The following is a 24,314-nucleotide window of genomic DNA, read 5'->3' as shown; positions in this document are numbered from 1 at the left end:
TCGCTCGCGTATTCCGACACCGCGGTTATCCGTCCGGTTGATTCTCTTGAAGAAGTCTCTGATAAGTCGATACTTCAGACATTCGACTTCCCAACAGATAAACAGGTGAGGAATCTTTCCCTGAAGATGCGGTAGATCCTGAAACCGCTCTCGGATAGCAACATGGGCGCACGCGCTCACTCGGTTCGAGATGACCGCGACTTAAGGCCCAATGTTCCTCCCTGAATATGCACAGGTCTCAAGTCGAGACTCGCTATCAAGCGCTGACGGGCATCGAGTTCCGAGGACAGGGGAGCGTCGGCCGACGCCGACGTGTTGCTCCGATGTGTTCCGGAGTTCAATCAATTTCAATCAATTCGTGGTGGTGTATGCTCACTCAGACGGAAGGCTCGTGGCGCGCGAATTCGAAGAAGAGGAGCATGACTTCCGACTCATGTGTTTCGCGAATAAATTCGGACAGCTAGCGGCGAATGCTCCATATAACCCTTCTCCGGTTTGGGGGAACGAATCCTCCGTCGGAGATTAGATGTTTCGTGAAGTCCCCCTCACTCAGGAGCAGAAATCGTTGGAGTCGTGGAGTTGAGCTCTCCAGCTCGCCGGATTTCCACGGCCAAATCGCGAGGCGTCTAGGGAGCAAGTTCCCGCGGAGGGTCCGCCGCGATCCAGAGTTCAATTCTCTTCGTAAGTAGCTGTAAGTTTCGAGATGAATGAAATCCATAAAGAAGAATTTGTCGGTCTCGATCAGAGTCTCGACCCAACTTTTCTTCTGTTGTAATCTTCCGAAATTGATTGTGTCGAGACTCGAGACCCGCGCTTCTAGAAAAGAAGACTTTGAGCTCATCCTGCGGAATTCCAACCTGACCGCTCCTCGCTCAACCACACCATGGTCATCCCCGTGACGCCGTAGAGTGGCCAAGGCTGTCGACCGGTCTCGCCGGCAAACACTGCATCGTCTCAGGATGGCGGTCTCTCTCCATCTCATTGAGTGTCCGAGCTCAGTCAGTCAACAGATCTATCACTCAATGAGTACAGAGGGGGTCGCTCGCCTAATTGATGAGGAGCCAGAACCCATATCGGGTAACCTTCCCCCGATAAGCGGGTCCGACTGACGTTCACTGACGTATACCCGCTTCGCTTTTGCTCCTCAATCTCTTCTTAGACTGACGCTGTAATCAGTGTTTGGACGAGGGTTGAGCCCTAGAGCCAGTGCTTGGCCTCGAGTGTGCACTCGTCTCAAAACCCGAACAGAATTTAGGGTAGCGAACTTTTGCAAATAGCGAGCGATTGCTTACGGCGTCAACGTATGATTGGAGCTTCGATGAAACCGAACGTTCCGATATCACGTCTCACGCCCACTCTTCACACTGTTTTGGAACGTTGGAATTGGGACATTGTTGTATTCCACGCTGACATGAAAATCTCTCTGACTCAAGGACCATGATTTGTGATGTACTTGAACCCCTGAAATTATGTGGTCTAGACCGTGCAGCTAGGATCGGGCTGTCCGGTTTTATCGAAGATCTTTGCATGGTCCATGAAATAGCTCCGAGTCCGAGCGACCATGAAAACTCATCCGACGGGAATCCGAGTTTCGAGAAGCCAATGAATCACTAAACTGCTGATTCGGCCTTGACCCCTTGCTCAGAATATGTCGTTTTGATCACATCCCCCTCCCCACAAGCATATCCATTGCCTCAGGCAAGACTCCGCGCGGTTCGAGACCCGCGGCGCGGCGGTACATCGCGGATTTTTTTCGAATCGCGCGCTGAACCGTGGAATCCTCTCCCATTATATCGCATCCGGAGTAACAGACTCTGCACTCTGCTTCACGTGGTGATATTGTTCAGCTCCTCGTTGCTTATGATGACAATGACGTTCCTCAAGAGCCGGTACAGTTCTCTAGATACAATTGAGTGTGGGGGTGGCGAGCCGAAATCATGACGGAATATCGCATCTCATCCTCAAATACCGAAATAGTTCTCTCCTCCATCGTCGTAGAGTGCCGACCTACCGTTACTCCGGAAGTCCGAATGACCCTTACTGAGCGAAAGTAGAAAAACAAGTGTAAGAGGCTCTCACTCTCTCCGTGCCCTTTCAAAATAATCATCAGAAAATTGGAAGTCCCCGATTCGCCCTGGAACGAGCCGCTCCACCGGAGACGAGCTTCAGGATGAGACCTTGTCTCCGACACGAGAATCAGGTGGGACTCCATCGCAGAGAACCCGATTCTTCCCCATGTGCTCGTGAGCACCGTTTGGATTTGGCGGGCTCCGCTTTGAATTTCCGGTTTCGGGGGAGCGCCATGTTGCAGCAGAGAAGGCTGTTCTGAAATCGTGGAGGAGAATCCTCCATGAGAAGTGCAGAGGAGAGTTCCGAAGACGGTGGGACACATTTAAGGGAAACGATCAGCGGGCTAGGATAACGGATTCGTTGGCCGCTAGCTCCGAGAAGGTGAGCATCCGCTTGTTCTGCTCTAGGTTTCTCCACACTGATCGACACGACTCGGAGAAAGTCAGTGTGCGCGCGAGAATCCTTCTCTGACAGATCTACAGCACTCCCTCTGCTCTGTCACATTCCCTGAAGCTGGTGTTCCATAGCTCGGAGCACGAGAGATCAGATTCGCGATTTCTGTCAGATTTCGTCTCGGGCATCGATGCCGGTACCATGGTGGTCTCCGGTGATCCAGGAGGACAATCGTTTTGACGGGGACGGGGAGTTGTCGCGCCGGAGGCTCGCAGATAGATTGAAGCTCAGAGTAGTTATGACTTGCTCTCGAGGTTCCATACACTCCATTAGAGTTGGAATGGGATCGCTACGAGACGTTTGGCAGCGCCCTTGAGGTCGTTGGAGGCATCCTGGGCTTTTGGCCGGGAGATTCTTCCAATTCTGTATTCCATGCTGAGTCTTGCTGTATCGACTCATGCTCCGATGAGACAGGGTCTCTGAAATCGTGGACATCTACCTCTGAACATCCATAGGGCATGAACTCGGGAACAGGCTACAGGAGCCCGATGGGGAGTTCTCTCCCCACAACATGTTCCGGATCAAAATATCGGAAGCATCGGGAATAACCAAGCTGCGTCGACGCTAGTGACCTCTCCCCAGAATTCTCCGAATCCTGTAGAGATGGGGTATCTCCAAGTAATATGCACCTCGGAGCAATGCATACCGGTCTCGACGGTAGTCGATCCTTCTCTACCACTCTCGGGTTTCGGGAAAAAGAGGTTGGGACATCATTTTCGAGGGTCAAATCGAAAATGAGGATGGGTCCACCGTCACGTTTTCCTCCAAGCCCAGCCGTTCTCGAGGGAGAGAATCAGGAAAAAGGGACGCTTCTCCTTCCTCCATAGGGAGAAATCGAGTTTGTGACTTTTTCTCGTAGGCATCATCCCTGATTTAGTGGGGAATATTTTTTTTCCGAGGGGAAATCGAAAAGCCGGGGGGGGTCATCCATCGCGGTCTTTACTCAGAACCTCAGCCTTCCTACGAAAAAAAATCAATCTGGTTCGCTTCCGATTCCGACGGGAGCAGTATGGATCAGAGACTGGAACAGCGATGAGGAGCTGGAGAGAGAATAGGAATCTCTCTGCCCAATGGCACCATGGCCGACGACAATCGACTGTTCTCCTCCAACCTCCAAATTCTCCATATATTTTCGTGATAGTTGGTCCATCAAACGCGTCCGCGACAGGGGTGCTGCGACGCAATAGTAGCGCCTGGATGCGATATTTGAGTGGCGAGTGAGGATCTTGTAAGCCTCATCATATCGGAATCTTGTAATCTTATATCTATAGACGAACACTATCTTACAGATAACGCCGGCTTCTTATACACATCATCACCCTCGCCTGACGGCCGCATGCCAGTCGAGTAGTCTGCTTGCGCCACGGAGCCCAGTCCAGGATCATTGCCATCGAGGACGCGAGTGGCCCTGCCTCGTGATAAACTCCGGCTGACTTGAGCTGCAATTATGAACGGGAATCTGCACAGCGATATCGTGTGTATCTTAGATGCTGGTGCTCAATATGGGAAAGTTATCGACAGACGAGTTCGCGAACTCAACGTCGAATCCGCCATCATTCCGTTGAGCACCACCGCCAAAGAGATAGTCGCCGCCAAGTACAAAGGTATTTCCCAGATTTTATCCTGACGTGTCATCACTAATTATCACTAATCGCATCACTTATAATTTATAAGTAAGGACGTTACAAAGGAGTATATTTTTTGTACCATGCTTCTGTCAATCGCTATTTCTCCGGGAAGATCTCCAGATGTCTTTCCCTCGATCATCTCAATTTTTTTCTTTCATCGATTACAGGCATCATCATTTCCGGTGGTCCGGGTTCTGTTTATGCACCAGACGCCCCTACTTACGATCCCGAGATCTTCAAATGCGGCATACCTGTTCTCGGTATCTGCTATGGAATGCAGCTCATCAACAAGGAGTTCGGAGGATCCGTAGCCCGCAAGGACAACAGAGAAGACGGCCAGTTCACCATCAACGTAGACAATTCTTCCGCCATCTTCAAGGGTAGGCTGACATGTTTCTCTGCACAAGATCTTAATCTCTTATCTCTGCTTCGATTGCTATCGGCCTTGGTCGGACTGGTCATCATCCACTTGTTATTAGTCCCGCGACTCGTATCGTACGCTGACGGGTAATCGCGACGCCGCCAGAATGGCGTTAGACGGGCGGGCTGTCTGTCCGAGCGGATACGCTGCCCGACCGTCCGGGACGACCCGACGGAGTATCGGTTTTTTATTGTGGACTCGTAAAGAGGAATATCGACGTCTAATTGCTCACGTGCCTCCGGATTCGTCCGGACTCGAAAGTCCAACCGACCAATGTTTTTTTTCCACTCAGGGCTGGAAGCGAAGCAAGAAGCTCTACTGACGCACGGGGATTCGGTGGCGAAAGCCGCGGACGGTTATGCAGTCACAGCCACGTCCGGAGATACCGTAGCCGCCATCGCATCCGAATCGAAACGGATATTTGGAGTCCAATTCCATCCCGAAGTGGATCTCACACCGAAGGGCAAAGAAATTTTCCGCAATTTCTTATTCGATGTTTGCGGATGCACGGGATCCTTCACTCTCCAGAGCAGAGAAGTGGAATGCATCGAGTACATTCGGAAAACAGTCGGCTCCTCAAAAGTTCTCAATCTCGTATCGGGCGGCGTAGATTCCACGGTTTGCGCGGCGCTCATGCGGCGAGCCCTACCCGAATCGCAGGTGATCGCTCTGCACATCGATAACGGCTTCATGCGCAAGGACGAGAGTGTCCAGGTTGCGGAATCCTTGGAGAAGATTGGATTGAAGCTCAAGGTCATCGACGCCTCTCAAAGGTTCTATAATGGAACAACCGAGTTGCCCTGCGATCGATCCGATCCCAGCAAGGGTAAACGACGGACGAAGGTGTTGACTCAGACCGTCGCACCCGAAGAAAAGCGAATGATCATTGGAGACACATTCATGAAGGTCGCCGACGAGGTGGTCGCGGAATTGGAACTCAATCCAGAAGACGTATTTTTGGGACAGGGCACACTGAGACCGGACCTGATCGAGAGCGCGAGCGCTCTGGCGTCCGGTTCCGCGGACGCTATCAAGACCCACCACAACGATACCGAGCTGGTTCGTATGCTCCGCGAGAAGGGACGAGTCGTGGAACCTTTGAAAGATTTCCACAAAGACGAAGTTCGGGCCCTCGGCCGAGACCTGGACCTGCCCGAAGAGTTGCTCATGCGCCACCCGTTCCCGGTCCCGGTCTGGCTGTTCGTGTCATTTGCGCCGAAGAACCCTACATGGAGAAAGATTTCAGCGAGACTCAAGTGCTGTGTAAAGTCATTTGCGACTACGCGCATGCGTCCCAAAAGAAACATTCTCTTCTGCACAAAGTGGAAAACGCATGCACCAAAGACGAATTGGCTTTCCTCACTGAAATGTCGCTGAAACTCAAGGTGACGCCGACACTGCTGCCTATCAAAAGCGTGGGGGTCCAGGGCGACAAGCGCACCTACAGTTACGTGCTCGGACTGTCCACGTTAGACGGCAGAGTTCCTGAAGACTGGTCGATGCTTATGAAGTTCGCCAAGCTCTTGCCGAAAATCTGCCACAACATCAATCGAATCGTGTTCATCTTCGGCGAACCGATCACGCAACCCGTGCAGGAGATCACTCCAACCTTCCTCACTCCGAACGTCTTGCAAATGCTGAAACGGGCCGATCATGTCGCCCAGAACACGTTGCGGAAGCACGGCGTCACCAAGAAACTTTCCCAGATGCCCGTCATTATAGTTCCCATTCATTTCAACTGTGATCCTCGTCAGACTTCGTGCCAGAGGTCGATCGTCGTACGAACCTTCATCACTGAGGACTTCATGACCGGCGTTCCTGCGCAGCCCAACAAGCACTTACCATTGAAGGTAGATATTCCCGTATCGAGCATTCATTCCATGACCATATGTCGACAGTAATGATGAATTTTCATTCTTATCCTCTCAATCCACTCCTCCCGCCGATTGTTGACATCATTTGTCTTCTCCTCAGGTCATTTTAGACATGGTCGAGCAAATTCAGAACGTGAGCGGTATCTCCCGCGTGATGTACGATCTAACTCCGAAGCCTCCCGGTACCACGGAGTGGGAATGAACTCTGCACGATAGCGACAGCGGTGGTGTCAGTGCGGATCTTCTCAGGAAAGGACTTCAAAATCAGCCCTCGATCGACCCGCGACGTCGGAGTAGGCACCGTCCAGGCGAAATCAGCGAGAGATTCTGAAATCCCAACGGCCGTCCTGTGCTTTGTCTCACTCAAGCGTCGTGGCCGCATTCCGTTCCAGGAAGTTTCCAGAGAAAAAGATGCCCTTCTGTTGAACCTATCATTTTATACTAATTGTAAGCCTAGAAGTCCTTAGTTCGGTAGACATGAGGGTGATTGCGAGGGGTCCGTCGCCTGTTCGATGGTTTCGTCGTTCGGCCGACTCCCTCGTTGGAGATTCGATGCAATTCCTTCATTGTGATGCACGTACGTTTCGAAACCAAAGGATCCGTCTTGAGTGCATCTCCCACAGGTATTTTGTGCGGAGCTCATTATCGATCAAATATACATGAAGCTTGAATGAAAATGTTGATTTTGCGGCATAAACGAAATAGCAGGTCCTCTGGCGGGATGGAGCTCCGAAACTGCTGGCGCCTCGGCTGACTGAGCGACGACTTATATTGAGTCACAGGAAATGGAAGAGTATGATCTTTCGGCCTGGATCCGGGAGTGCGAATGTTGCCTGGTATTTAAGTATTTAATTTTATAGTCAATAAATTCGGTGAATGTCCTTGGATACAGGATTACGTTGTATCCATGAACTTACTGAGCCAGGGTGGGAGAATTTTGTCTGAGTCCGCGGGTTCTCGAACCACACGCCGTTCAAGTCTCAAGGACGATCCAAAGCGAGATCGAGTCATTTTGATTCCTGTTGAGTCTGCTCGAGAATAATTAGAAATGAACGATTCCTGAGAAGAGATCTTTGATCTTTGAGACGGGCGAGACATGAACGAACATCCGAGCTCTCGAATAGTCAGGCTGAATATATGTATTTTCTTGAATGATTGATCCAATTGGACGATGGGTTCGGCGGCACCATGTCCCTCAGTCCCCTTGAGCAATGTATCCCTATTCTGAAGAATGCATACGTCGTCTGAATATGATACTGGGAAAGGCACAAGCTGGAGGAATGCACGAAGGTTCCTGTTCAAGCGGGTCAGGGAGTTCTGGTGTGGAAACTCGGCAGCCTCGAGTCTTCCAGGTCCGCGACGGCTGAGCGATGGAGTTGTAAATCCTTAAAATCCGCCTCGAGTCACAGTCAGGTCGCGGGAGCAGAAATTCCTCGAGTACGAAGCAATGTCGCTGGCAGGGACTGTTCTCGAGGCTCAGGACGCTCCTTACGCGCTGACTTCCTGCTGCTGCGGCGTGCGGTCTCATGAAGATATTGCTCTAGCTAAATCGCGGAAAACCATTCACTCCGTTCCTGCCTCAGGCGCATGCAGATGGCTTCATGTGGACCCTCTCCCTCAGCATGTACCTACGATACCTTCAAATGGAAGTGCTTAGACGCCTAAAATTCCAGCCGATCGAAGCCACGGGTTCCTACTGCCAGTCTGCCGACCTCCCGGAGAATCGATGCTTTGGTCAAGTATCAAGTATAAACAGTGTTAATAGCGACAACTTCCCCATCCCCCGTTAGCTTTGTGGTGAGCAGCGCCCACTGCAGGATGGGGCCCGCCCATTCTATTCCGGCTGGGGTCCATGGCATAGAAATTCATCGGGATTCCTGACATCGACTGCTTAGTTAGAACGATTCGCTCGGGTCGCAGTGCGAAGACTGTAGTTTAGGTGACGCTCGGAGTAAGAGAGCGAGACTCACACCAGTTTTCGCTGATCGCGAACTTTCTCTCCCCAGACGTAGGGAAGTGGCCACCGTGGATCATGCCCCCTCCCTCTTGGGACTCAGAATCGAGTGACATAATCTGGCGGACGGTGAGTCGTCGTGTAAGGCAAGCGTCAGAATCCTGGAGGTCCGCGCGCGATTCCCCACGGCACAGCTGAGCGGAACATCCGTGACGGAATCGCCGCCGGCAGGTAGAGACCCCACTTGACCCTGTTCCCGATAGTTGGAGAATTTTTCGCATCTCGCGCGGATTTTTGTCGGGGCGGAATTCTCCCCAAGTCGAAAAAAAAAATTCGAATTTAGTCAAATTTGGCGGGCATCTCTCGCCGAAGTTGGTATAGGTTTCGATGTCCGCCATATTGTCTTTCTGGCCATCGGCTCTTTCGGCGTGCTACGCTATTCAAACAAGTGCTGGTTTCATCCGCCTAAATCGCGCTCCGGACAGCGCAAAATTGTCGTCAAAATGGAGGGAACATACGCGTGCAACCTCAACAATCGTTTCGAACTTTTCCTCGACGAGGAGAACGATCCTCTGGAGATCTTAGCCAAGTCGCAGCAGGAGAAGCGCAAGGGAACCGTAAGTTCTATCTCACCTCGTTTTCTTCCCCCGACCGCCCGTCCCGTGAAATAAATCCCGACGCTGGCCGAATGATCGAGCTCTGATTTTAGCATCGGTTTCAAGCCGAACGCGAGTCGACCCCGCAATGACGAGCTTGTTTACAAAGACTTGTCTTCGGAAGTGCACCGCTGATACCGCGATGGAAGTTTTCTCTAGTATGATATAGCGAGCGTTCATGGCATCTTCGGAGAAGTAGAAGCTCTCCGTCATTACTCGTACGTTCGAATGCCAATGAAAGTGACGCGAGTGTGTCACGATGTCAGGTCCGAATGTTCGCGGCGTAAGTCGCTACCTTACCGTGAACCGCGCGATTCTCTCGGCCATATTTGTTCCGAGCGATGCGGCAAGCTGTTGCATGGTGTATACAAGTCGATTCCGTCCCGCGAATGCGCTGTCTATCGGACAGCTGTGTCGAGCCAGCGAGATCAGACCCTAAGACGGAGAAATACTCGATGACCGGCTCCCGGAACCAGTTCCTTCGCTTTAGGAAACTGGATGCTCTTCCATGAGTTCCTAGGTCGGGGAGGCGATAGCGAGAGTTTGCATCAACAAGTGTTCCATCGGATCACGACTGTGAGCTCTCGGATCTCCGATCAGACTTGAATTCTGCATTGCTGTCGGCGAACATAGATTCTATTCAAAGATCCAACATTCGTCATGTGAACATTCGCCAATGTCGCTCATCGGCATAGCATTGTTTCCGTCGTTCAAGCGAGTGTGGCGTCGCCGCCGGTAGTTCTCCGTGGGTATTCTAGAATTCTAGAATGCTGTCTCGGGAACGGTGAACTCGGAAGTTTCGTTCAGGTTTCGCGTGGTCGATTCTGGCGCTACACCAGGTGTTCTGATTTACGGTCTTCAGAGGCTGAGCCGAGGAATTGAACGAAACCTGTGAGCCCCGCACGTGGTGAGCGTCCGCGGGAGGGCGCTGGGATCGTCGCGAATGGCGCGTCTCCATTCACCTTCTGATCAGTGTTGTTGAATCGCCTCTTTAATTTCGCTCCCTGTCCCAGAGCTTTGCCAGCTGTGCGCGAGCTAACAGCACGCTACTAATTTCACAGGAAAAGTCGAAGGATACCAAGAAAGATGCCAAGAAGAAGGGGCTGTCGAAAACGCTAAAGGAATCCGTGAAGACCATTGCCGCCGCCGTCGATTCGAACGAGCCTCGCGTGAAGGCCGGTAGCACCTCGCCCACTCAAGGAGGTGGTTTCGGTGGAGCGCCCCGTCCCCCTCGACGTGAGAACCTGGAACGGCGAAACAACGAAAGGAACTTCGAACCCCGACCGGAAGGCGATCGACCCCCTCGAGAGAATCGCGGACCGCGCGACGGAAACCGACCGCCCCGCAACTTCGAAGGACCCCGGCCCGAGGGTGGACGCAACGTACGCAACGACGGTACTCGAGGATCTCGAGACGGACAACGACCTGGTGGACGAGGACGTGAATTCGACCGGCACTCTGGGGATACTCGTTCGGGCGTGAAATCGACTGAGAAGCGAGGTGGACAAGGAGCACACAACTGGGGAAAGAACACCGATCAGTTCGATACCACCCCGGAGCAGGAACTCGTGGTCCCGGAGAATCTAGATGTCACCCCCGAGGGCGTCCCTGAAGGTGCGTTACATACTCAATGGGAGGATTCCTCAGTCCTCACTCGAGCTATATATCTTTTTTTCCGCAACTTCCTGGTGAGCATAGCACCTCGAACGCATTCAAGTACTGAGGGGCCAGTGTTTTTCGAATTGCAGGCGTCGCCGCTGGAGAGGAACCGGCTGTGCCCGCCGAGCCCGAAGCTGTTCAAATGACGTTGGAGCAATGGAAAAAAGAGCAAGCGTCCAAGGTGTCCAAGGCGGAGTACGCAGCCAATATTCGCAAACCGAACGAAGGTGAGAAAGAGGATCCGAAACTCAAGAAGGCTGTCGTCTTGAAAAAACTGAAGGCCGGTGAAGAGGACTCGGACGACGCCGACGGTGACGATGCGAATGACGCCGAAGACGAGTGCGAAAAACTGAAGAAGGAACTAGAGCAAACTCTCGCTTCCCAATTCCACTTCGCTGACGTTCGAGGACCCGCCCGAGGTGGCCGTGGTGGTCGCTCCAGCGGACCTCCGGGACCCAGGCGACAAGAAGAAGGTAACCAGCCGAGCAGCCGACCACCACGAGGAGGCAAGCCCCAGCACACTCCTCGTGTCGAGGATCTCAACGACTTCCCTTCTTTGGCAGCGTAAGCGTACAAAGAAGCTTCCGGGTGCTTGTGGTTCAACATATATGAGCGACAAGGACTCGCGAACCGGAGCCGCCCTTCAAGGTGGTTTCCGAAAATCTTCAAAAGGGTTTTGGGGGACCGTTGCGAACAAGGGAGAGGGTGATGAAGGCGGCGATTGAACATGGAGGCGCTCGATGATGAACACGGGCGTGTAAAGTTATTATCAGCATCCTATCTACTGCGGACGGCACAGAAAGATACACGCAAACAAACGAACGAACACACAAGGAGACGGCAGAAGCGTTGAATGAATCGACAGATCGACAATTGATTGTTTCATTGGTTGACTGATAGTAGTTCTGGAAGATTCGTGGATTCGCTGCTTCGACTCAGATCGGAAAGCGGTATGAAATGTTGTAGATTGAGATCGAAGTTCCCCATCCCGTGGTCCGGTGGATTTCTAACTGCCGCCGTTGTTGTGCATTTCGCCGGCGAAGGTTTATTGATTAAGGCATAACGCATATCGCGAGCGTCCAAAGCGAAACGATACCACACAGCGGGACGATTGTCAATCTTTTCGGAGAGCGTTCTTGTTAAACATCTTCAGGACAATGTTTTACTCGTCGCAGACATACCTCAACTATTTTTGTAAACACTATGTAAGATCCCCGCGCCGAAACTGTTGAGAACTGTGCTCGTTGAGCTCCGCTGGCTCATTCGCCGCCTCAGTCGAAGCGTCGATTGATCGAAGCTTCTGTCTGGGATCAGAGCGACTTGTGCACAAGCAGTGAAGAGAAAACGGAGAAACACTTGACTGCCTCGAACTTTTGCGAGTTCAAGCACAACGGTTGCGGAAAGCACAGACAACCTGATCTGGAGCGGGAACCTAGCATCCGAACGTAGTGTATCTGGCTCTACAATATTCTGCTGCTGACGTCTACCACGGAAGAGGCGGGGAGGAGAAAACCCCTCGGTCGTCTCCAAACCTGATACCAGTCTGGAGAGTATTGAAAGCACTCTCCAGGGCGAGGGCCAAAGACATTTCGAGGCCGGAGATCCGCTTCAATCAAATGATGATGATGATAAAAACGAAATCCATCACCTCCGCATTCAAAACAGAGAGAGAGAAAGAGAGAGCGAGCGAGTGACGAAAGATACTCCATATATCATCATGAGTTCATCTCAAATCCACCATTGCAAGCCCGTAAACGATTCGAGCCTTCAAACAAACGCGATTTCAACGTTGTGAACAATAGACGTCTCTTTCTTCGGAAGGACACCTGCAAACGAATAATTGAAGTCGAGCGTTCTCAAGGAGTACATTCATCTACAAGAAACGAAAACTTCTGCACAAAACAATCATCACATTGAAAAACGTCTCAGGCTTCGACCCGTCCTGAACAGCAATTGCTGTTGAGCGAACTTCACCAATCACTAGGTAGACCAACCACCGCTGCATACTTTTGAACCGCGCGACGCTTTCTTTAAAATAAATTTTGTTATTAAAACCCTTAAGCTGGTTGAATCGTCTTCAGATGAGTCTTTGTACCTGAGGGATAATCAATAATTCTGCTGAAATCGATCGTACAGCAGAACGTCGTAGAAAAGAGTGATCGAGAGAGTCATCCTGCTTGCGAGTTCTTTCTGCTCTTCTGGGATGGAAATGATATATTCGAGTGCCATGGATGCTCTGTGGACCGCCTCCCTGGGGCAGCGAAGCGATTCCATTGGGAAGATTGCCTAGATTGGGTGGAGAGCGCGCTGAATCCACTGCCGGAGTCGACACACATTTCCGCTTGCGGTGTGAGGATACTTCCTGCTAAACAAAGGGACGTGATTACATCCGGTCTGATGCATCGACTCGCCGACGACCATGGTGAGCGAAAGCGCCGAGCTCGGTACATCACCTTCTGCTCTCGGTGAAAGGGAGTTCCACCTCTCTAATAATAGTGTGTTCCAGTTGTCTTTCGTCCACTCTCGTCCCAGTTCGAAGAGAATGATTCAAAGCGTCCACGAAAACTTGCCAGCGCTTTCCAAAATAGTCACGTACGAGGCCTGCGCAGAAGAGAGTCGGAGGTGAATGCAGCGCAGGCAGCTTTTCCATCACCAGGCACCAAGATCTCTTTCAGCGGGAAGCAACCGGGAGGAGGACTGGACGCATGTTACTGATATTACCGTTCCACATTTTTGAAGCGTAGTCCACGATTTCCCCGTTGGGACCCCACCTTCGGAGAGAGCAGGTGTTTTTTCGACCTCTATTCAAATGGCTTCATTACATGCTCGAATGGTCGCGACCGAAATCTCACTAGACCACCCAGCGGCCAAACCTTGTAATCTGGTTTCTTGCATTGAATTCGAATTGGTCCTGCAGATCGCGATCCAGCCCGGCTGATTCCCTTGAATCTCGTAACCACGATCCGAGCAGAAAGTTGGGGTCAGTTGACAGCACTGGGGGAGTTGAGCATTATTATGGAGCCTTTCCCCGAGAATTCGCGGGAAACGTGATAGAGGTCTGCCATTTTCTGTGAGCACCATTCTTCCGGCGCACGTCGGATCTACCTTTGTCGAGGACGCGAATGCAGTGAAGGAGGCGCCGAGAGTGTTCTTCGAAGTCGATGAGGCTATTTGCTTTGAAGTGGGACATCATCTGCAAGTACTCGTCGGAGACTCTCACCTGAGGAATTCAATGGTCCGCTTGGATTCCGAGAAAGATTCCGGATTTGGGCCGAGCGCCTGAGAGCTTTACCGCGCCGCACTCTGAAGGGACCTATCTTGGCAGCGCGGCTTCCTAAGCTTCGGAGTGACTCGGAAATAATGGATTTGAGAAGTCATTTTGTCAATGCGTTCGTTCCTCGCGTTTCGGAAGACGCTTCAGGAATCCTCTGAATCCCTTCGGAGAAGTCTCTCGGCCTTGGATTGTGAGCCTGTATCGGCCGAGCATTCAAAGAAAAAGCACAGGTTTGAGCCGCAGCCCGGTCGCGATGGGAGCGGAAGCTGTTCATCACCTGCAAGGCTTGACGGACCACGTCAACAAGATCCTGGTGGAACAATCTCTCATGACAGAGTTCCCGATGGAGGGTCGCCCCTCGGATAAGTTCCGTTGCTGCTCCGATGACATCGCTGCCATTGTACCTGAAAAGTTCAACAATATTGTCATCTGACGAGCGGCTCGGAGTCGCGTTTGTGCCTTCGCTCACAAACATCAAAGGCCAGCTAGACAGCCATACGCCAGGGAGGCTTGACACATGAGGACTTCTTGTGATCCTCGTTCTTTTCCGAGAACGGAGGTGCCGGCTCAGATCGATCAGCGACTCCACGGTGGAGGTTCGAGGAACAATTTCGCCTCTTCGGCGCGTTCTCGTTTCAGTGAGGAGCTAGTGAGTCTCGCCAGTCGCCTCAACCGGGATACGATCGCTATTCCGCCATCGAGGAGGAGCAGGACCTTTCTGAATACGAACCATATGAGCGGCGTTGAATTCAGCTTCGGTCGATGGGTGAGGATGTAATTCCCGTGGTTTTCTATACTTTTGCTGGTCAAACTGTACACGCTTTTTCGCAAGAGCTCCCATGCGTTTTCCAGATGGGGATCGCTGAGCCCATACCGGGCTCCAACGTAGTTTTGCAGCCACCTACGCGGAGGGGTAAATTGTTTGTTCCGCTTGACTTCCCGCCACGCTCATAAACTCTTCCGATCATGGGTGTGAATCGCTCACAGTGAAACGTTTTCAGACGAATCCCGGTAAGAATTCTCCGCCATGAACTCGTAGATTACTTCATTTTGTCCTATAGGGAAAGACATGATTACAAGAGACCTATTCTCGAACCCCAATTAGGAACGTCCACGTAGATGCGACGAATATATCACGCGCGATGCGAAACCTGTGGATGTCCTTGACTCCCGGAGTTCAGTGGACGTCCTCAATTCTTCTGAGATCCTCTGCAGCCTTCCGGAGAAATGATTGCTAGTTCATGGAGCTGAACCAGACAGTCAAAATGAGCGTCCCTCACCTGTTCCTTCGGGTGCAATTCCGATGCCGATCATGTTGGGAACGGATCGACGGACGTTCAACGGTTCGCTGTTGATCCATTCGAGGTTCCCGAAGAGTCCACTCACGCCTCCGTAGTTGTGGAGCATGCACCAAATGAACGGTTGTCCAAAATAGTTGGAAAACCTGCGACATGAGTGAAACATGCCTTATCCGGGAAGGCATTCTCGGTCGAGCAAAACGAATTATTGTAACCAAACGCTCGGCCGACTCAAGTGGGAGCCCTAGTGGAACGCGACTTTCGGTCGAGTGTTAGCGCTCGCAATGAGCAGGCGAGTATCGACTTCGGAGCTGACTCACCTTGGAAATTGAGGTGATTGTTCCGAGAAAAGGTCTAGGACTATCATTTTTCCGAGAGGTGGCCCTCCGAGAAATGCCTTGACTCGATCATGATTCCAATAATCCCCGCCATGGACGAAAAGCCATCCCTGCATAACTGGAGCAACGATAGGAATGCTTTTGGCGGGGAAATTCGGAAAAAGCAACCACACGACTTATGAGGATATGGAATCCGGTTCGAGGCCGAAACTCCTCGGTGGTCACTTACCCCAGATCCCTTTGGGATCTGCCTTCGCTATGGATTCGTAGACGTTCGAGCTCATTTCAGCCAAGGCCGCCGGATCGTCTGGCGGGAAATCGAAGCTTTCATTCAACACACGAGTGAAGGGCAATAGGGGAAATCGAGGCGGGACTCGCTGCTAGTCTCACTTGTGTCCGGCGTTTCTTCGTTGAAAAGATCCACGCTGTAGAGGTGGTCACTGCCGTATATGGATCTATACATGGTGATGTACAGTGATGACACGTTGAGGAAAAATGATTCGGTGGGTGCCAAGAACGTGAGCATGGCGTACTCGTCGGGAAAATTGTTCCACCTATAGGAATGAAAGACCCGCCGGAGCTCGCTGTCTCGGATCTCGGTTTGCATAAGCTGTTGGCGAACGGAAAGACCTTCCGCTCACCTCGAGGCTCGACTCCAGCTCACTGCTGGGTGGAGGCGCTCAAAAGCTCGAGGCACGAAGCCGTTGAAGCCTGGGACTACGGGAGTCATACCGAAATCCCTCATCCTCCGAAGGATCATCTTTTGAAGCAGCTGTTGTTGTAGCTGCCAGCTTGACGGCAGAGGACCGCCGAAACCTCTCAAGTTGCCCATACGATTCCAGGAGAGGAACGCGGGTCCAGAGAAAAATGTAGCGAGATCGGTGTCGTTGCAGCCGAACGTCTGCGAGCGTCATCAATATAATATGTGCTTCTCCAAACAGGGTCGACAAATTGATTCGGTGCGATGGACTCCACAACTCCTCCGAGGTCGCCAGATTCTTAGCGACTCCGGAGCCTATTACCTTGAAAACTTCGGCGGCCACGATTTCCTGACCGCTGAATGCAAGCGGTAGATTTATGCCGTTCATGGCCATCCAGTCAATCTCTCTTTGCCAGCGAGGCCACTGCCACCATACGAATGAGTATGATGCAGTGCAGACGTTCTCGTAGTAACGAACCTGCTCAACGAGTGACACGCGTATAACGCACAATACGATCATTCAGGGAGAACATTGACGCAGACTCATTACGGCGCTCTCACTTGGTCGGGCAAAGTTACGAGCAGCGCTCTCTGGGGAGCGGGCATTTTTTCCGGAAGAGGTATACGTTTCCCGGACCAGCTGAATTGCCCTCCGAGCAATTTCCGTATGTAGAAGTTGAGACCTTCGACGCATCACTCATAAATTCGAAGCAATCATCGCTGGAGAATGATTCGAGTCGGGATGTTCTCCGGGCGGAAATTCTCATTGGATTGGAAAGCTCTGTGAGACCGATCGTGGACTCACCATTCGCTGCGGCGTATCCGACGGTGCCTGTTATGAAAATCTGTAGAAGGCGCAAAATACCCACCTGAGAATGGTGGTCTTCGGAAATTATGAGATAATCAGTCAACGGGGTCGTACTAGGTATACTCTTCCGTGCCTTAGTCGAGTTGCCCTCCACTCGGAAGCCCTCTTTGCCGTCGAGCACGCTCTTCAGTGAAGGATCCACTCGAAGCTCGAAAATAGGTGAACCTTCCTCGACGACTCGCTCCAAGAGACCTAGAATTTCCTCGTCTCGGATTTCCCTCGAGGTTGGATTCTCGCCGATTCCCATCTCGAATTCGGAACTAGTCTAAAGCATGCGGGCCCCGTTTTGTCTACGATTGCTGCATGAACTCTTCGTGCTTTTGCTGAGGGTTCCGTTGCTGATTGTATGTGCCTTGATTTCGTATAAACATTCCGCATATCACCTTGTAGCGCTTCGTTTTGCGCTGCAACCGGTACATCGGGCCCGAGGAGTTCCAGCGAGAAACGCTCAGTATCCACTCCACTCGTCACCTGCGAATGTTTGCTCTCCGAGTCGGCTGAAGAGTTAACGAGATTTGGGGAGAATGAGCATCCTCCTTAGGTAGCCTCGCACAATCATGCAACCAATCACATACGTCGAGAGCAGAGAGCACAGCGAAGATTCGGAGAATGTATCTCCCGGAACCACTTATCGTAGCTGTCATGGCGTCGTGACCCGAGCGGTTCGTTCGGCACTGACGCTATGGTCTCTATGGTCGGTCCCTCGAAATGGTTTGGTTGCCTGAGACGACAGGGATTTGGGAGATCTAGATTCGATCCGATTATCAGCGATAAACGAGCTCGAACAGCCGCAAATGACGATTGGCGGTTAGGATCGAACGTGCGTCGAATCAAGAGACTGCTCTGCGAAGATCGAGTCTCCCACAGCGGACACATCCGTCTTTTCCGATCTCCTGGAAAACGATGAAATCCTCCTGAATTCGTTATGTTGTGTTACGGTAGAACGAGAAGATTGCAGAGCTCATCCAGATGTTTCTCTCTCGGTCCCTGCACCGTCCCCGAATGCTGATGAGTCTTCGGGCGAGAATTCGATTGCGGAACTAGGGTGAATAGGAGAAAGTCCAGGGAAAACTTCAGAGTTCATTGATGAGTTCATTTCTAGCCAATTGAAGGGAGTCCGGCCCAATGAGTTTAGCTATTGGGAAATTGGTTCCGTGTGGCCTTGGACAGTGCTCTCCCGACTTCCAAACGGAAAATCACCTTGGGCTGTTTGCGGTTCCCGATTCGGCAGCCGCGAACATGGAGGGGGACCCCTCGGGAACGCCACGGTGGAGGATATCCGGAGAGCTCATTCAGCCACGGTTTCTCCGTCCGGCTCGGTGTGCTTGAGCGCTCGCTCGATGAGGGTGGCCCGAGAACACAAGACGTCCTCTCCGGACAAGCGTCTTTGAGCGGCGACTTCTGAAGCTTCAAATCTATGGTAGAGCTCCTCCGAGTAGGGCCTCATCAGCAACGTATTTTTCCTTGAAAGAAAAGAGAGACTTTCCGGAGCAGAGAGACTTTCAGCGCGTCAGTTTCCGTTGCGTTTCGTCGGCCTCGAGGTGCGAATTATGAGAAATTCGCCGAGCAGTGTACTTATACAGGCATAAGAATATTATATATATAGATTTATTGCGCTTCTTAATGAGCATGGTACAAGGATTCAGAATGCTGCTTCCTGTACAAATCAACCATATTTACATTCGACTTAATCCGTGCAGGCTTACTTTTCCAGCGAGACACCGGGTGGCGTGGTATTTCCCACATAGCAGGCCACAATATCTACACGTACAAACATTTTCATCAGCATCATGAAATTCACTCTTCGTACAGATCCTGTGATGGTAGCCGTGAACTAAATACCTAGTAAACTTATGCCTATCATCCAGCCCAGAGCCTGCCCACAGCTCCGGCTTCTTGAAGATGTCTTCTCGACTGACTTCGGTCAGAGCGTCGTTGACCTTTTTACTCCATTCTTGGAGCATACAACTGAAGGCAGCGGTTTGGTCGCCTCGAATTCTCTGTCTCATCACGTCAATCATGAGTGGTGCCCCACTCAGGACGTAGACGTAACGGCTGCGCGCCGCGCGGTTGAGACACAGCGCCCGTTTCATGTAAATTTCAGGCATAAGAATATTGACATTCGATTGGTGATCCTAAAGAAGGGAGGGGGGTCATATACGAGATGAAGGGGTTAGGTGACACAGACATACCGCTTGAGCCGCTCTCCCAGCGAGGGGGAGCGGGACGCTTTACCGTCGCTGCACGAAACCTGAACAGGAGGGAGTCTGGGGTTTCTCGACGCATCGGCAGGATGTGTTCGCTCTCAGAGTTAAAGAAAGACGCACGAAAGGCTCCTCGTCCAAACGAGGTAGTCACTGAGGGAGGGGGAGAGTTTTTGAAGTTTGCTCCGAAGTCTGCGAGTGGGTGCATTGTTCGCCGAGAAGTTTTGGGTGTCCGATTTCCTCGCGACATCGCACGGAAGCAATTTCCTCAACCGCTTCCGACGGTGACGACGCTCTAATACAATACAAGTGATTTATTCGCAGGTTACCCGCAGTGGTTTGATATCTCTCGAGCGATTGAGCTGATCGTCTTGTCTTGAAAATATATACAACTCAAGATGTGGTGGCGGTCTATCCGCTCCATTCCACAGTATTTACAAGTACATAAGTCAGTTATTGTCTCGAAGAAGTCCGCTCTCTGGCAGATTTCGTGATGATAGCCGTGGTACGTAACGCGGCATATGTAGGCCCTGTTTTTCTGGTTGGCTTTCTTCCATGTCTCTCCGGTGAACGCTGGTCCGGTGGTGAAGCCTGCATTATGGTGTTTGGCCCTCTTGATCTTGAGGCTCTCCCTGTACTCGTTCCATGCAGTGTCGTTGAATCGGTATCCTAGCTCGCTCAAGTCTTCGCAGAGGGTTTTCTCTCCTGCCAGTGCTAGCACGATGTGTTTGACGTGTACCTGCTGAGTCCGAGGGTCGCTTTCAGGAAGATTGTCTTGCTCTTGTCGAGCTCGGTCATCGTGGTCTTGGCGAGGTGTGGCGCTATCGTCGACATTCCGTACCGTACGATGGCCATGATTTTCATGTCGTAGATTTTCATTGCCAGGTTGAGAGGTAGCTTTCGCAAATCTCCGAGGCATATGGTGACGGTCGCCGTTCTGAGTAGTAGTTGGGTCACATGCTCGCTGAATCCGCAAGCTGGCTGCATCGTGATTCCCAGATACTTGAAGTTCGTGACGTATTCTATCTGCGTGCGGTTTATGTACTACTTGTTCTTGCCGAGTGCGCCTGCTTTTCGGAACTTCATCGCTTTGGTTTTCGTCGGTGTTGACGGACATCTCGTTCTCGTCGCACCAGATCGTGAGAGCCGATAGTGCTCTCTGTACTTCGTCCGCGTCGTCCGACGCGATAACAAGATCGTCGGCGTACATTTTGACGAGTGTTTTTCGACGTTCCAGTCTCTCGAGTAGGCCGTTGATGAAAAGGACAAAGAGGAGCGGAGAGTTTGCGTCGCCTTGCACTACTCCTTTATGTTGTCTGATATGTTCGCTTAGGTGTGTTCCGTTGTCGATGATGAGACTATTCGGCTGGAGTATCGATCTAAGGATGTTCAGCATCTTCCCTTTGATGTGGAATTTCTCCTCGATGGTCTGAATAAGTTTCTTTCTGTTCACGTTGTCGAAGGCTGTCTTGAAGTCCACGAATACTGCATATGTGGGTTTGGTGTTTTCCTCCACGAGTTTCATCAGTGCCTCGATCGCGTCCTCGCATGATCGATGTGGTAGAAAACCGTGTTGATTCTCAGAGATGTACGGTAGACAGTGTTGAATCAGGCGGTTAGTGATCGTGCTTGTGAAGGCTTTGTACATGTGAGATGCGAGATTGATGCATCTGTAATTGTTCGGGTCGTCTGCCGATCCTTTCCCCTTGAAGAGCGGTTTCACATAAGCTATGCGCCAGGAGTCCGGGATCGTTCCTGAGTCGAAGCTTTCGTTGAATATACGGGTGATGAGAGGGGTCAGTATCTCGTTATCCTTCAGGACGTCCGCGGCGATTCGATCTGGTCCGACTGCCTTGTGTCTCTTCAATCTACTTATCACCGCCGCGACTTCTTCGTTGGTGATATATTCATTGTACCATATCTCGTTGTTGTCTTCGTGTTCGTCGTGGTCGTCGTTTTCCTCCGGGTGCGTGGGCTCTGTATTCGAGTACAGCCTGCCGTAGTGATCTTCGAAATCCGAAATCTCGATCTTCGGGATGCAGGGGGCTTTCCTTCTTGGTAGCATTAACCACGGTTTCGCTCTACTTGCGTGAACTCTTTTTTCGAGTTCCTTGAGTTCGTGTTCACATCGTTTCTTCTTAATGGCGTCTTTGTACTTTCTTCGGTGTTTGGTGTAGTCCTCAGTGCGAATTTTGCTCAGCGCCAGTTGTTTCAGGGTGTTGCATTCCTCGTCGAACCATGGCTTGTTCTTCGGTTTGCCTTTGTGCGTTTCCATAATCGCCGCCTTCTCGATGGCTCCCAGCAGGTTCATGTATGAGTCGTCTGGGCTGGGTTCTGCGCGTTCGATAGAGTTCGATAGATTAACAACGAGCTTGTTGTGATCCACTTTCCGGATTGCACTCATCGGTCGCTTCCCTTTGATTTCTGCTTCGGGTTCGAGCGAGGGGATGTCGACGATGATGCGTTGATGTTTTCTGTCAACGGTTGGCATTATCTTCATCTTGGTGAAGGGGACTAGGTCAGCCGTGACGAAGATCAGGTCGATTGTGCTTCGACCATTATGTGCGATATATGTCGTATCTTGCGATTTGTTTAGGAGATGTAGATTGAGCAAAAGGAAGGCTTCTATGAGGCTCCTGGCTCTGGAGTCTTCTACGTCGATGCGGCAATTGAAGTCGCCGTAGAGTATCACAGACTTCGTGACTATTTTGTTCACTATGTTGTGGATGTCGATTATGATCTCAGCTACTGGTGTGTTCGGTTTGTAGTATGCCACAATGTACGTTGTATTTTCGTCTTGAACTCCAAGAGCATATTCGTTCTTGAACATCGTTTTCATATTGGGGATCAGCGCGGATGCGAGTATAGCTAGTCCTCCGCTTGGTCTTCCCTTAGTCTTTTGCGCTCCCGCAGTGAAACTTTTGTAGTGTTGTATGATTTGTTCCTCCGGTTCGTTTGTCAGGAATGTTTCGGTCAACATCACGATCGTAAATGGGCTGAAGTCGAAGGTACTCTCTTTTTTCATGAATCCTTGGAGTCCCTCTATGTTCCAGCAGAGTATGCGGAACGGTGACCGTCATTGCATGCTGCTGTCATCGCGGGTGCGTGGCAGCTTTCTCTTGGGCGATTCGTTAGTGTGGCCTATCTCGTTTCCAAACTTTCTGTAGTCGTGGAGTTTTCCTCGATAGGGACGAAACTGCACGTTCACCGGCCAAGCTGAACGTTCATTGATGTCGTCGAAGTACTCACTTGCCACGGCGATGTGAAAGCTAGCGTAGTAGTCCTGGTGTTCGCTTTTCAGTCTTGTGATCTGTATCGGGGCGTTTTCCGGGATGATTCTCCTCAAGTGGTCCATTACGTCCCGGTCGCTCGTCTGTTTGTTTAGACGGGAGACGAAGAGGGCTTTGTGTTGAGGCCTCGGTGGTATCTCGACTTCAGTTGCTTTCAGTGTCGTGAATCTGGAGGTACCCATGTGATTTTCCGCTTTTCTGCTACGGCTACCTATTCTGGCTTGCGGTTGGTTCTGTGGGGGTAGACGTGGTTTTGTGTTTCTCGTTTCCCTTTGTGTTGCTTCGGCGTAGCTCAATCTCCTCCTTGGCTGGGAGTGCGGGGCAGTGTGTGAGCGAGGAGTCTGGGGAGTCCGGGGCGCGAGTGTGCTGATGCGCGCGGATTGTTGTGGTTTCGTCGGCGGCACAGCTGATTGACCGGGGTGTCTCAAGAGCTGGTCGAGTTTCTCGCTCAGTGTCCTTATCGATCCTTGGTTTGGGCATCGGAGGGTTATCAAGGGTGCGATGAGCCTCGACGTCTCTCTCCAAAAGCAGCTCTTGCAGAACACGTCCTTCTTGTCCGGGATTCGGTATCCGCATTGTTCGTGAGTGGTGTGGAAACACATTCCACATACGAGGTTACTGGTCGTATTTGAGACTCGGTCGTTGCACGATTGGCAGACTGTTGGGCCGGGGTTCATTTCCACGTCTCCCGCCAGAAGTAGAATCATCGCGAGTACCGCACTTCGAACGATGGTGTTCGCTTGGAACGTTAGGCTTAGCGTTTGATTCGCGTTGTGCCACGGCTTGAGCTCCGCGAGGCCTTTGGACCGGTGCGTCTGGTGGTCTTCCGAACTCAGGCTGTTTTCTCGTATCACTGTCACGTATTTTCCTCCGCGATTCACTGCGAGGAGGCTCCACATTAGCAGAGCGCATATGAAACGTGTGGTCATCATGGCCGCCATGACCCTTACTCTAATGACTCACGATCATTGCTCCCGGAATCGGAGCGGTTCTTACGGCTCGGATACTCCCTGCGAGTCCGCAAACCACGTTCGACCACGGAAGCTCGAAGGCTGATATACTTTCAGAGGAGACCACATACGCGATTCCGAATGGCGGACTGAGGTACCCTCACTCCGCACCAATGTTTCCCGAAGGAGGCCAGGTTCTTCCCGAGGATCCGGAGGTGCACCCCCTTCCGCGAAATCTTATCATCTTATCCAATGCTTGACATAGGTTCGTGGAACTCCAGGGATTCAGCGTGATCGGAGATTTATTTGTTGATCCAGGAACCCGAACACGTAGCTACGACTCTTCAAGGTAGGTACCCAGCCCCAAGAGCAGGAGAGGAATCCTGAGAATCCCGCCTTGCATCCCCACATCTAGACCGCAGCTTCGGAATAGCTGATTCTTTCCTTGCGATACCCGGACAGCGATTTGGAATTCACAGAGAATTGACAGCAAATAGCCATCTTCAGTTTCCAGCAGGTTGAAGAAAGTTCATCACAATCGTTCATGATCCTCGCAAGCGACGGGAATCTCTTGTGAAACTATCTCAGCTCTAGCGGGCCTTACTAAGAGCGCAAGTAGCGGCGCGGCGATACCGGTACGAGGTGATGAGAATCCGTCAGATGGCCGAAAAATACAA

General features: G+C 51.5%; 4 protein-coding genes across 4 annotated transcripts; 2 read left to right on the top strand and 2 right to left on the bottom strand.

Moving 5' to 3' along the window:
- The first annotated feature begins 3,895 nt into the window (after positions 1–3,895).
- Positions 3,896–7,358, top strand: LOC100905385 (GMP synthase [glutamine-hydrolyzing]-like). Its single transcript, XM_018639539.1, is given in 5 exon segments — positions 3,896–4,127; positions 4,319–4,531; positions 4,865–5,755; positions 5,758–6,422; positions 6,547–7,358. Coding segments are annotated over 5 exon segments (2,028 nt in total). The 5' UTR covers positions 3,896–3,970; the 3' UTR covers positions 6,649–7,358.
- A 1,464-nt stretch (positions 7,359–8,822) lies between these two features.
- Positions 8,823–12,776, top strand: LOC100904134 (plasminogen activator inhibitor 1 RNA-binding protein). Its single transcript, XM_003743375.2, has 3 exons — positions 8,823–9,017; positions 10,118–10,670; positions 10,805–12,776. Exons 1-3 carry the CDS (start codon positions 8,904–8,906, stop codon positions 11,281–11,283), a joined length of 1,146 nt encoding a protein of 381 aa, XP_003743423.1. The 5' UTR covers positions 8,823–8,903; the 3' UTR covers positions 11,284–12,776.
- A 113-nt stretch (positions 12,777–12,889) lies between these two features.
- On the bottom strand, positions 12,890–17,440 carry Naglu (N-acetyl-alpha-glucosaminidase). Its single transcript, XM_003743374.2, has 17 exons — positions 17,267–17,440; positions 17,131–17,170; positions 16,887–17,008; positions 16,648–16,803; positions 16,267–16,526; positions 16,016–16,179; positions 15,855–15,932; positions 15,608–15,743; positions 15,270–15,433; positions 14,975–15,044; positions 14,720–14,890; positions 14,267–14,393; positions 13,821–13,935; positions 13,589–13,709; positions 13,437–13,486; positions 13,169–13,316; positions 12,890–13,077 (listed from the first exon to the last, which is right to left on the bottom strand). Exons 1-17 carry the CDS (start codon positions 17,438–17,440, stop codon positions 13,002–13,004), a joined length of 2,172 nt encoding a protein of 723 aa, XP_003743422.2. The 3' UTR covers positions 12,890–13,001.
- Positions 17,441–17,483: 43 nt separating this feature from the next.
- On the bottom strand, positions 17,484–22,377 carry LOC108864261 (uncharacterized). Its single transcript, XM_018639532.1, has 6 exons — positions 20,456–22,377; positions 20,137–20,334; positions 19,912–20,029; positions 19,036–19,328; positions 18,900–18,954; positions 17,484–17,597 (listed from the first exon to the last, which is right to left on the bottom strand). Exons 1-6 carry the CDS (start codon positions 22,375–22,377, stop codon positions 17,484–17,486), a joined length of 2,700 nt encoding a protein of 899 aa, XP_018495048.1.
- Positions 22,378–24,314: the final 1,937 nt, after the last annotated feature.

Source organism: Galendromus occidentalis, unplaced genomic scaffold, assembly GCF_000255335.2.
Source record: "Galendromus occidentalis unplaced genomic scaffold, Mocc_1.1 scf7180000077442, whole genome shotgun sequence".
NCBI lineage: Eukaryota > Metazoa > Arthropoda > Arachnida > Mesostigmata > Phytoseiidae > Galendromus > Galendromus occidentalis.
The sequence above is the reverse complement of the archived record's forward strand: the minus strand, read 5'-3'. Positions and strand labels throughout refer to the sequence as shown.

Bases quoted from the DNA above. Each gene is read 5' to 3' on its own strand.
- Naglu (XM_003743374.2), bottom strand. From the start codon at position 17,440: ATGGGAATCGGCGAGAATCCAACCTCGAGGGAAATCCGAGACGAGGAA. The intron at 16,180-16,266 runs GTGAGCGGAAGG...TCATTCCTATAG, and splicing joins AGCTGGAGTCGAGCCTCGAG to GTGGAACAATTTTCCCGACG. The intron at 15,933-16,015 runs GTGAGACTAGCA...ATTTCCCGCCAG, and splicing joins CGAAGAAACGCCGGACACAA to ACGATCCGGCGGCCTTGGCT.
- LOC108864261 (XM_018639532.1), bottom strand. From the start codon at position 22,377: ATGTTGACCGAAACATTCCTGACAAACGAACCGGAGGAACAAATCATA. The intron at 20,335-20,455 runs GCAAGAACAAGT...ACTACTACTCAG, and splicing joins CCGAAAAGCAGGCGCACTCG to AACGGCGACCGTCACCATAT. The intron at 19,329-19,911 runs GTTACGTACCAC...TCCCTTCTTTAG, and splicing joins ACAGGGCCTACATATGCCGC to GATCACCAATCGAATGTCAA.
- LOC100904134 (XM_003743375.2), top strand. From the start codon at position 8,904: ATGGAGGGAACATACGCGTGCAACCTCAACAATCGTTTCGAACTTTTC. The intron at 9,018-10,117 runs GTAAGTTCTATC...CTAATTTCACAG, and splicing joins AGGAGAAGCGCAAGGGAACC to GAAAAGTCGAAGGATACCAA. The intron at 10,671-10,804 runs GTGCGTTACATA...TTCGAATTGCAG, and splicing joins CCCCGAGGGCGTCCCTGAAG to GCGTCGCCGCTGGAGAGGAA.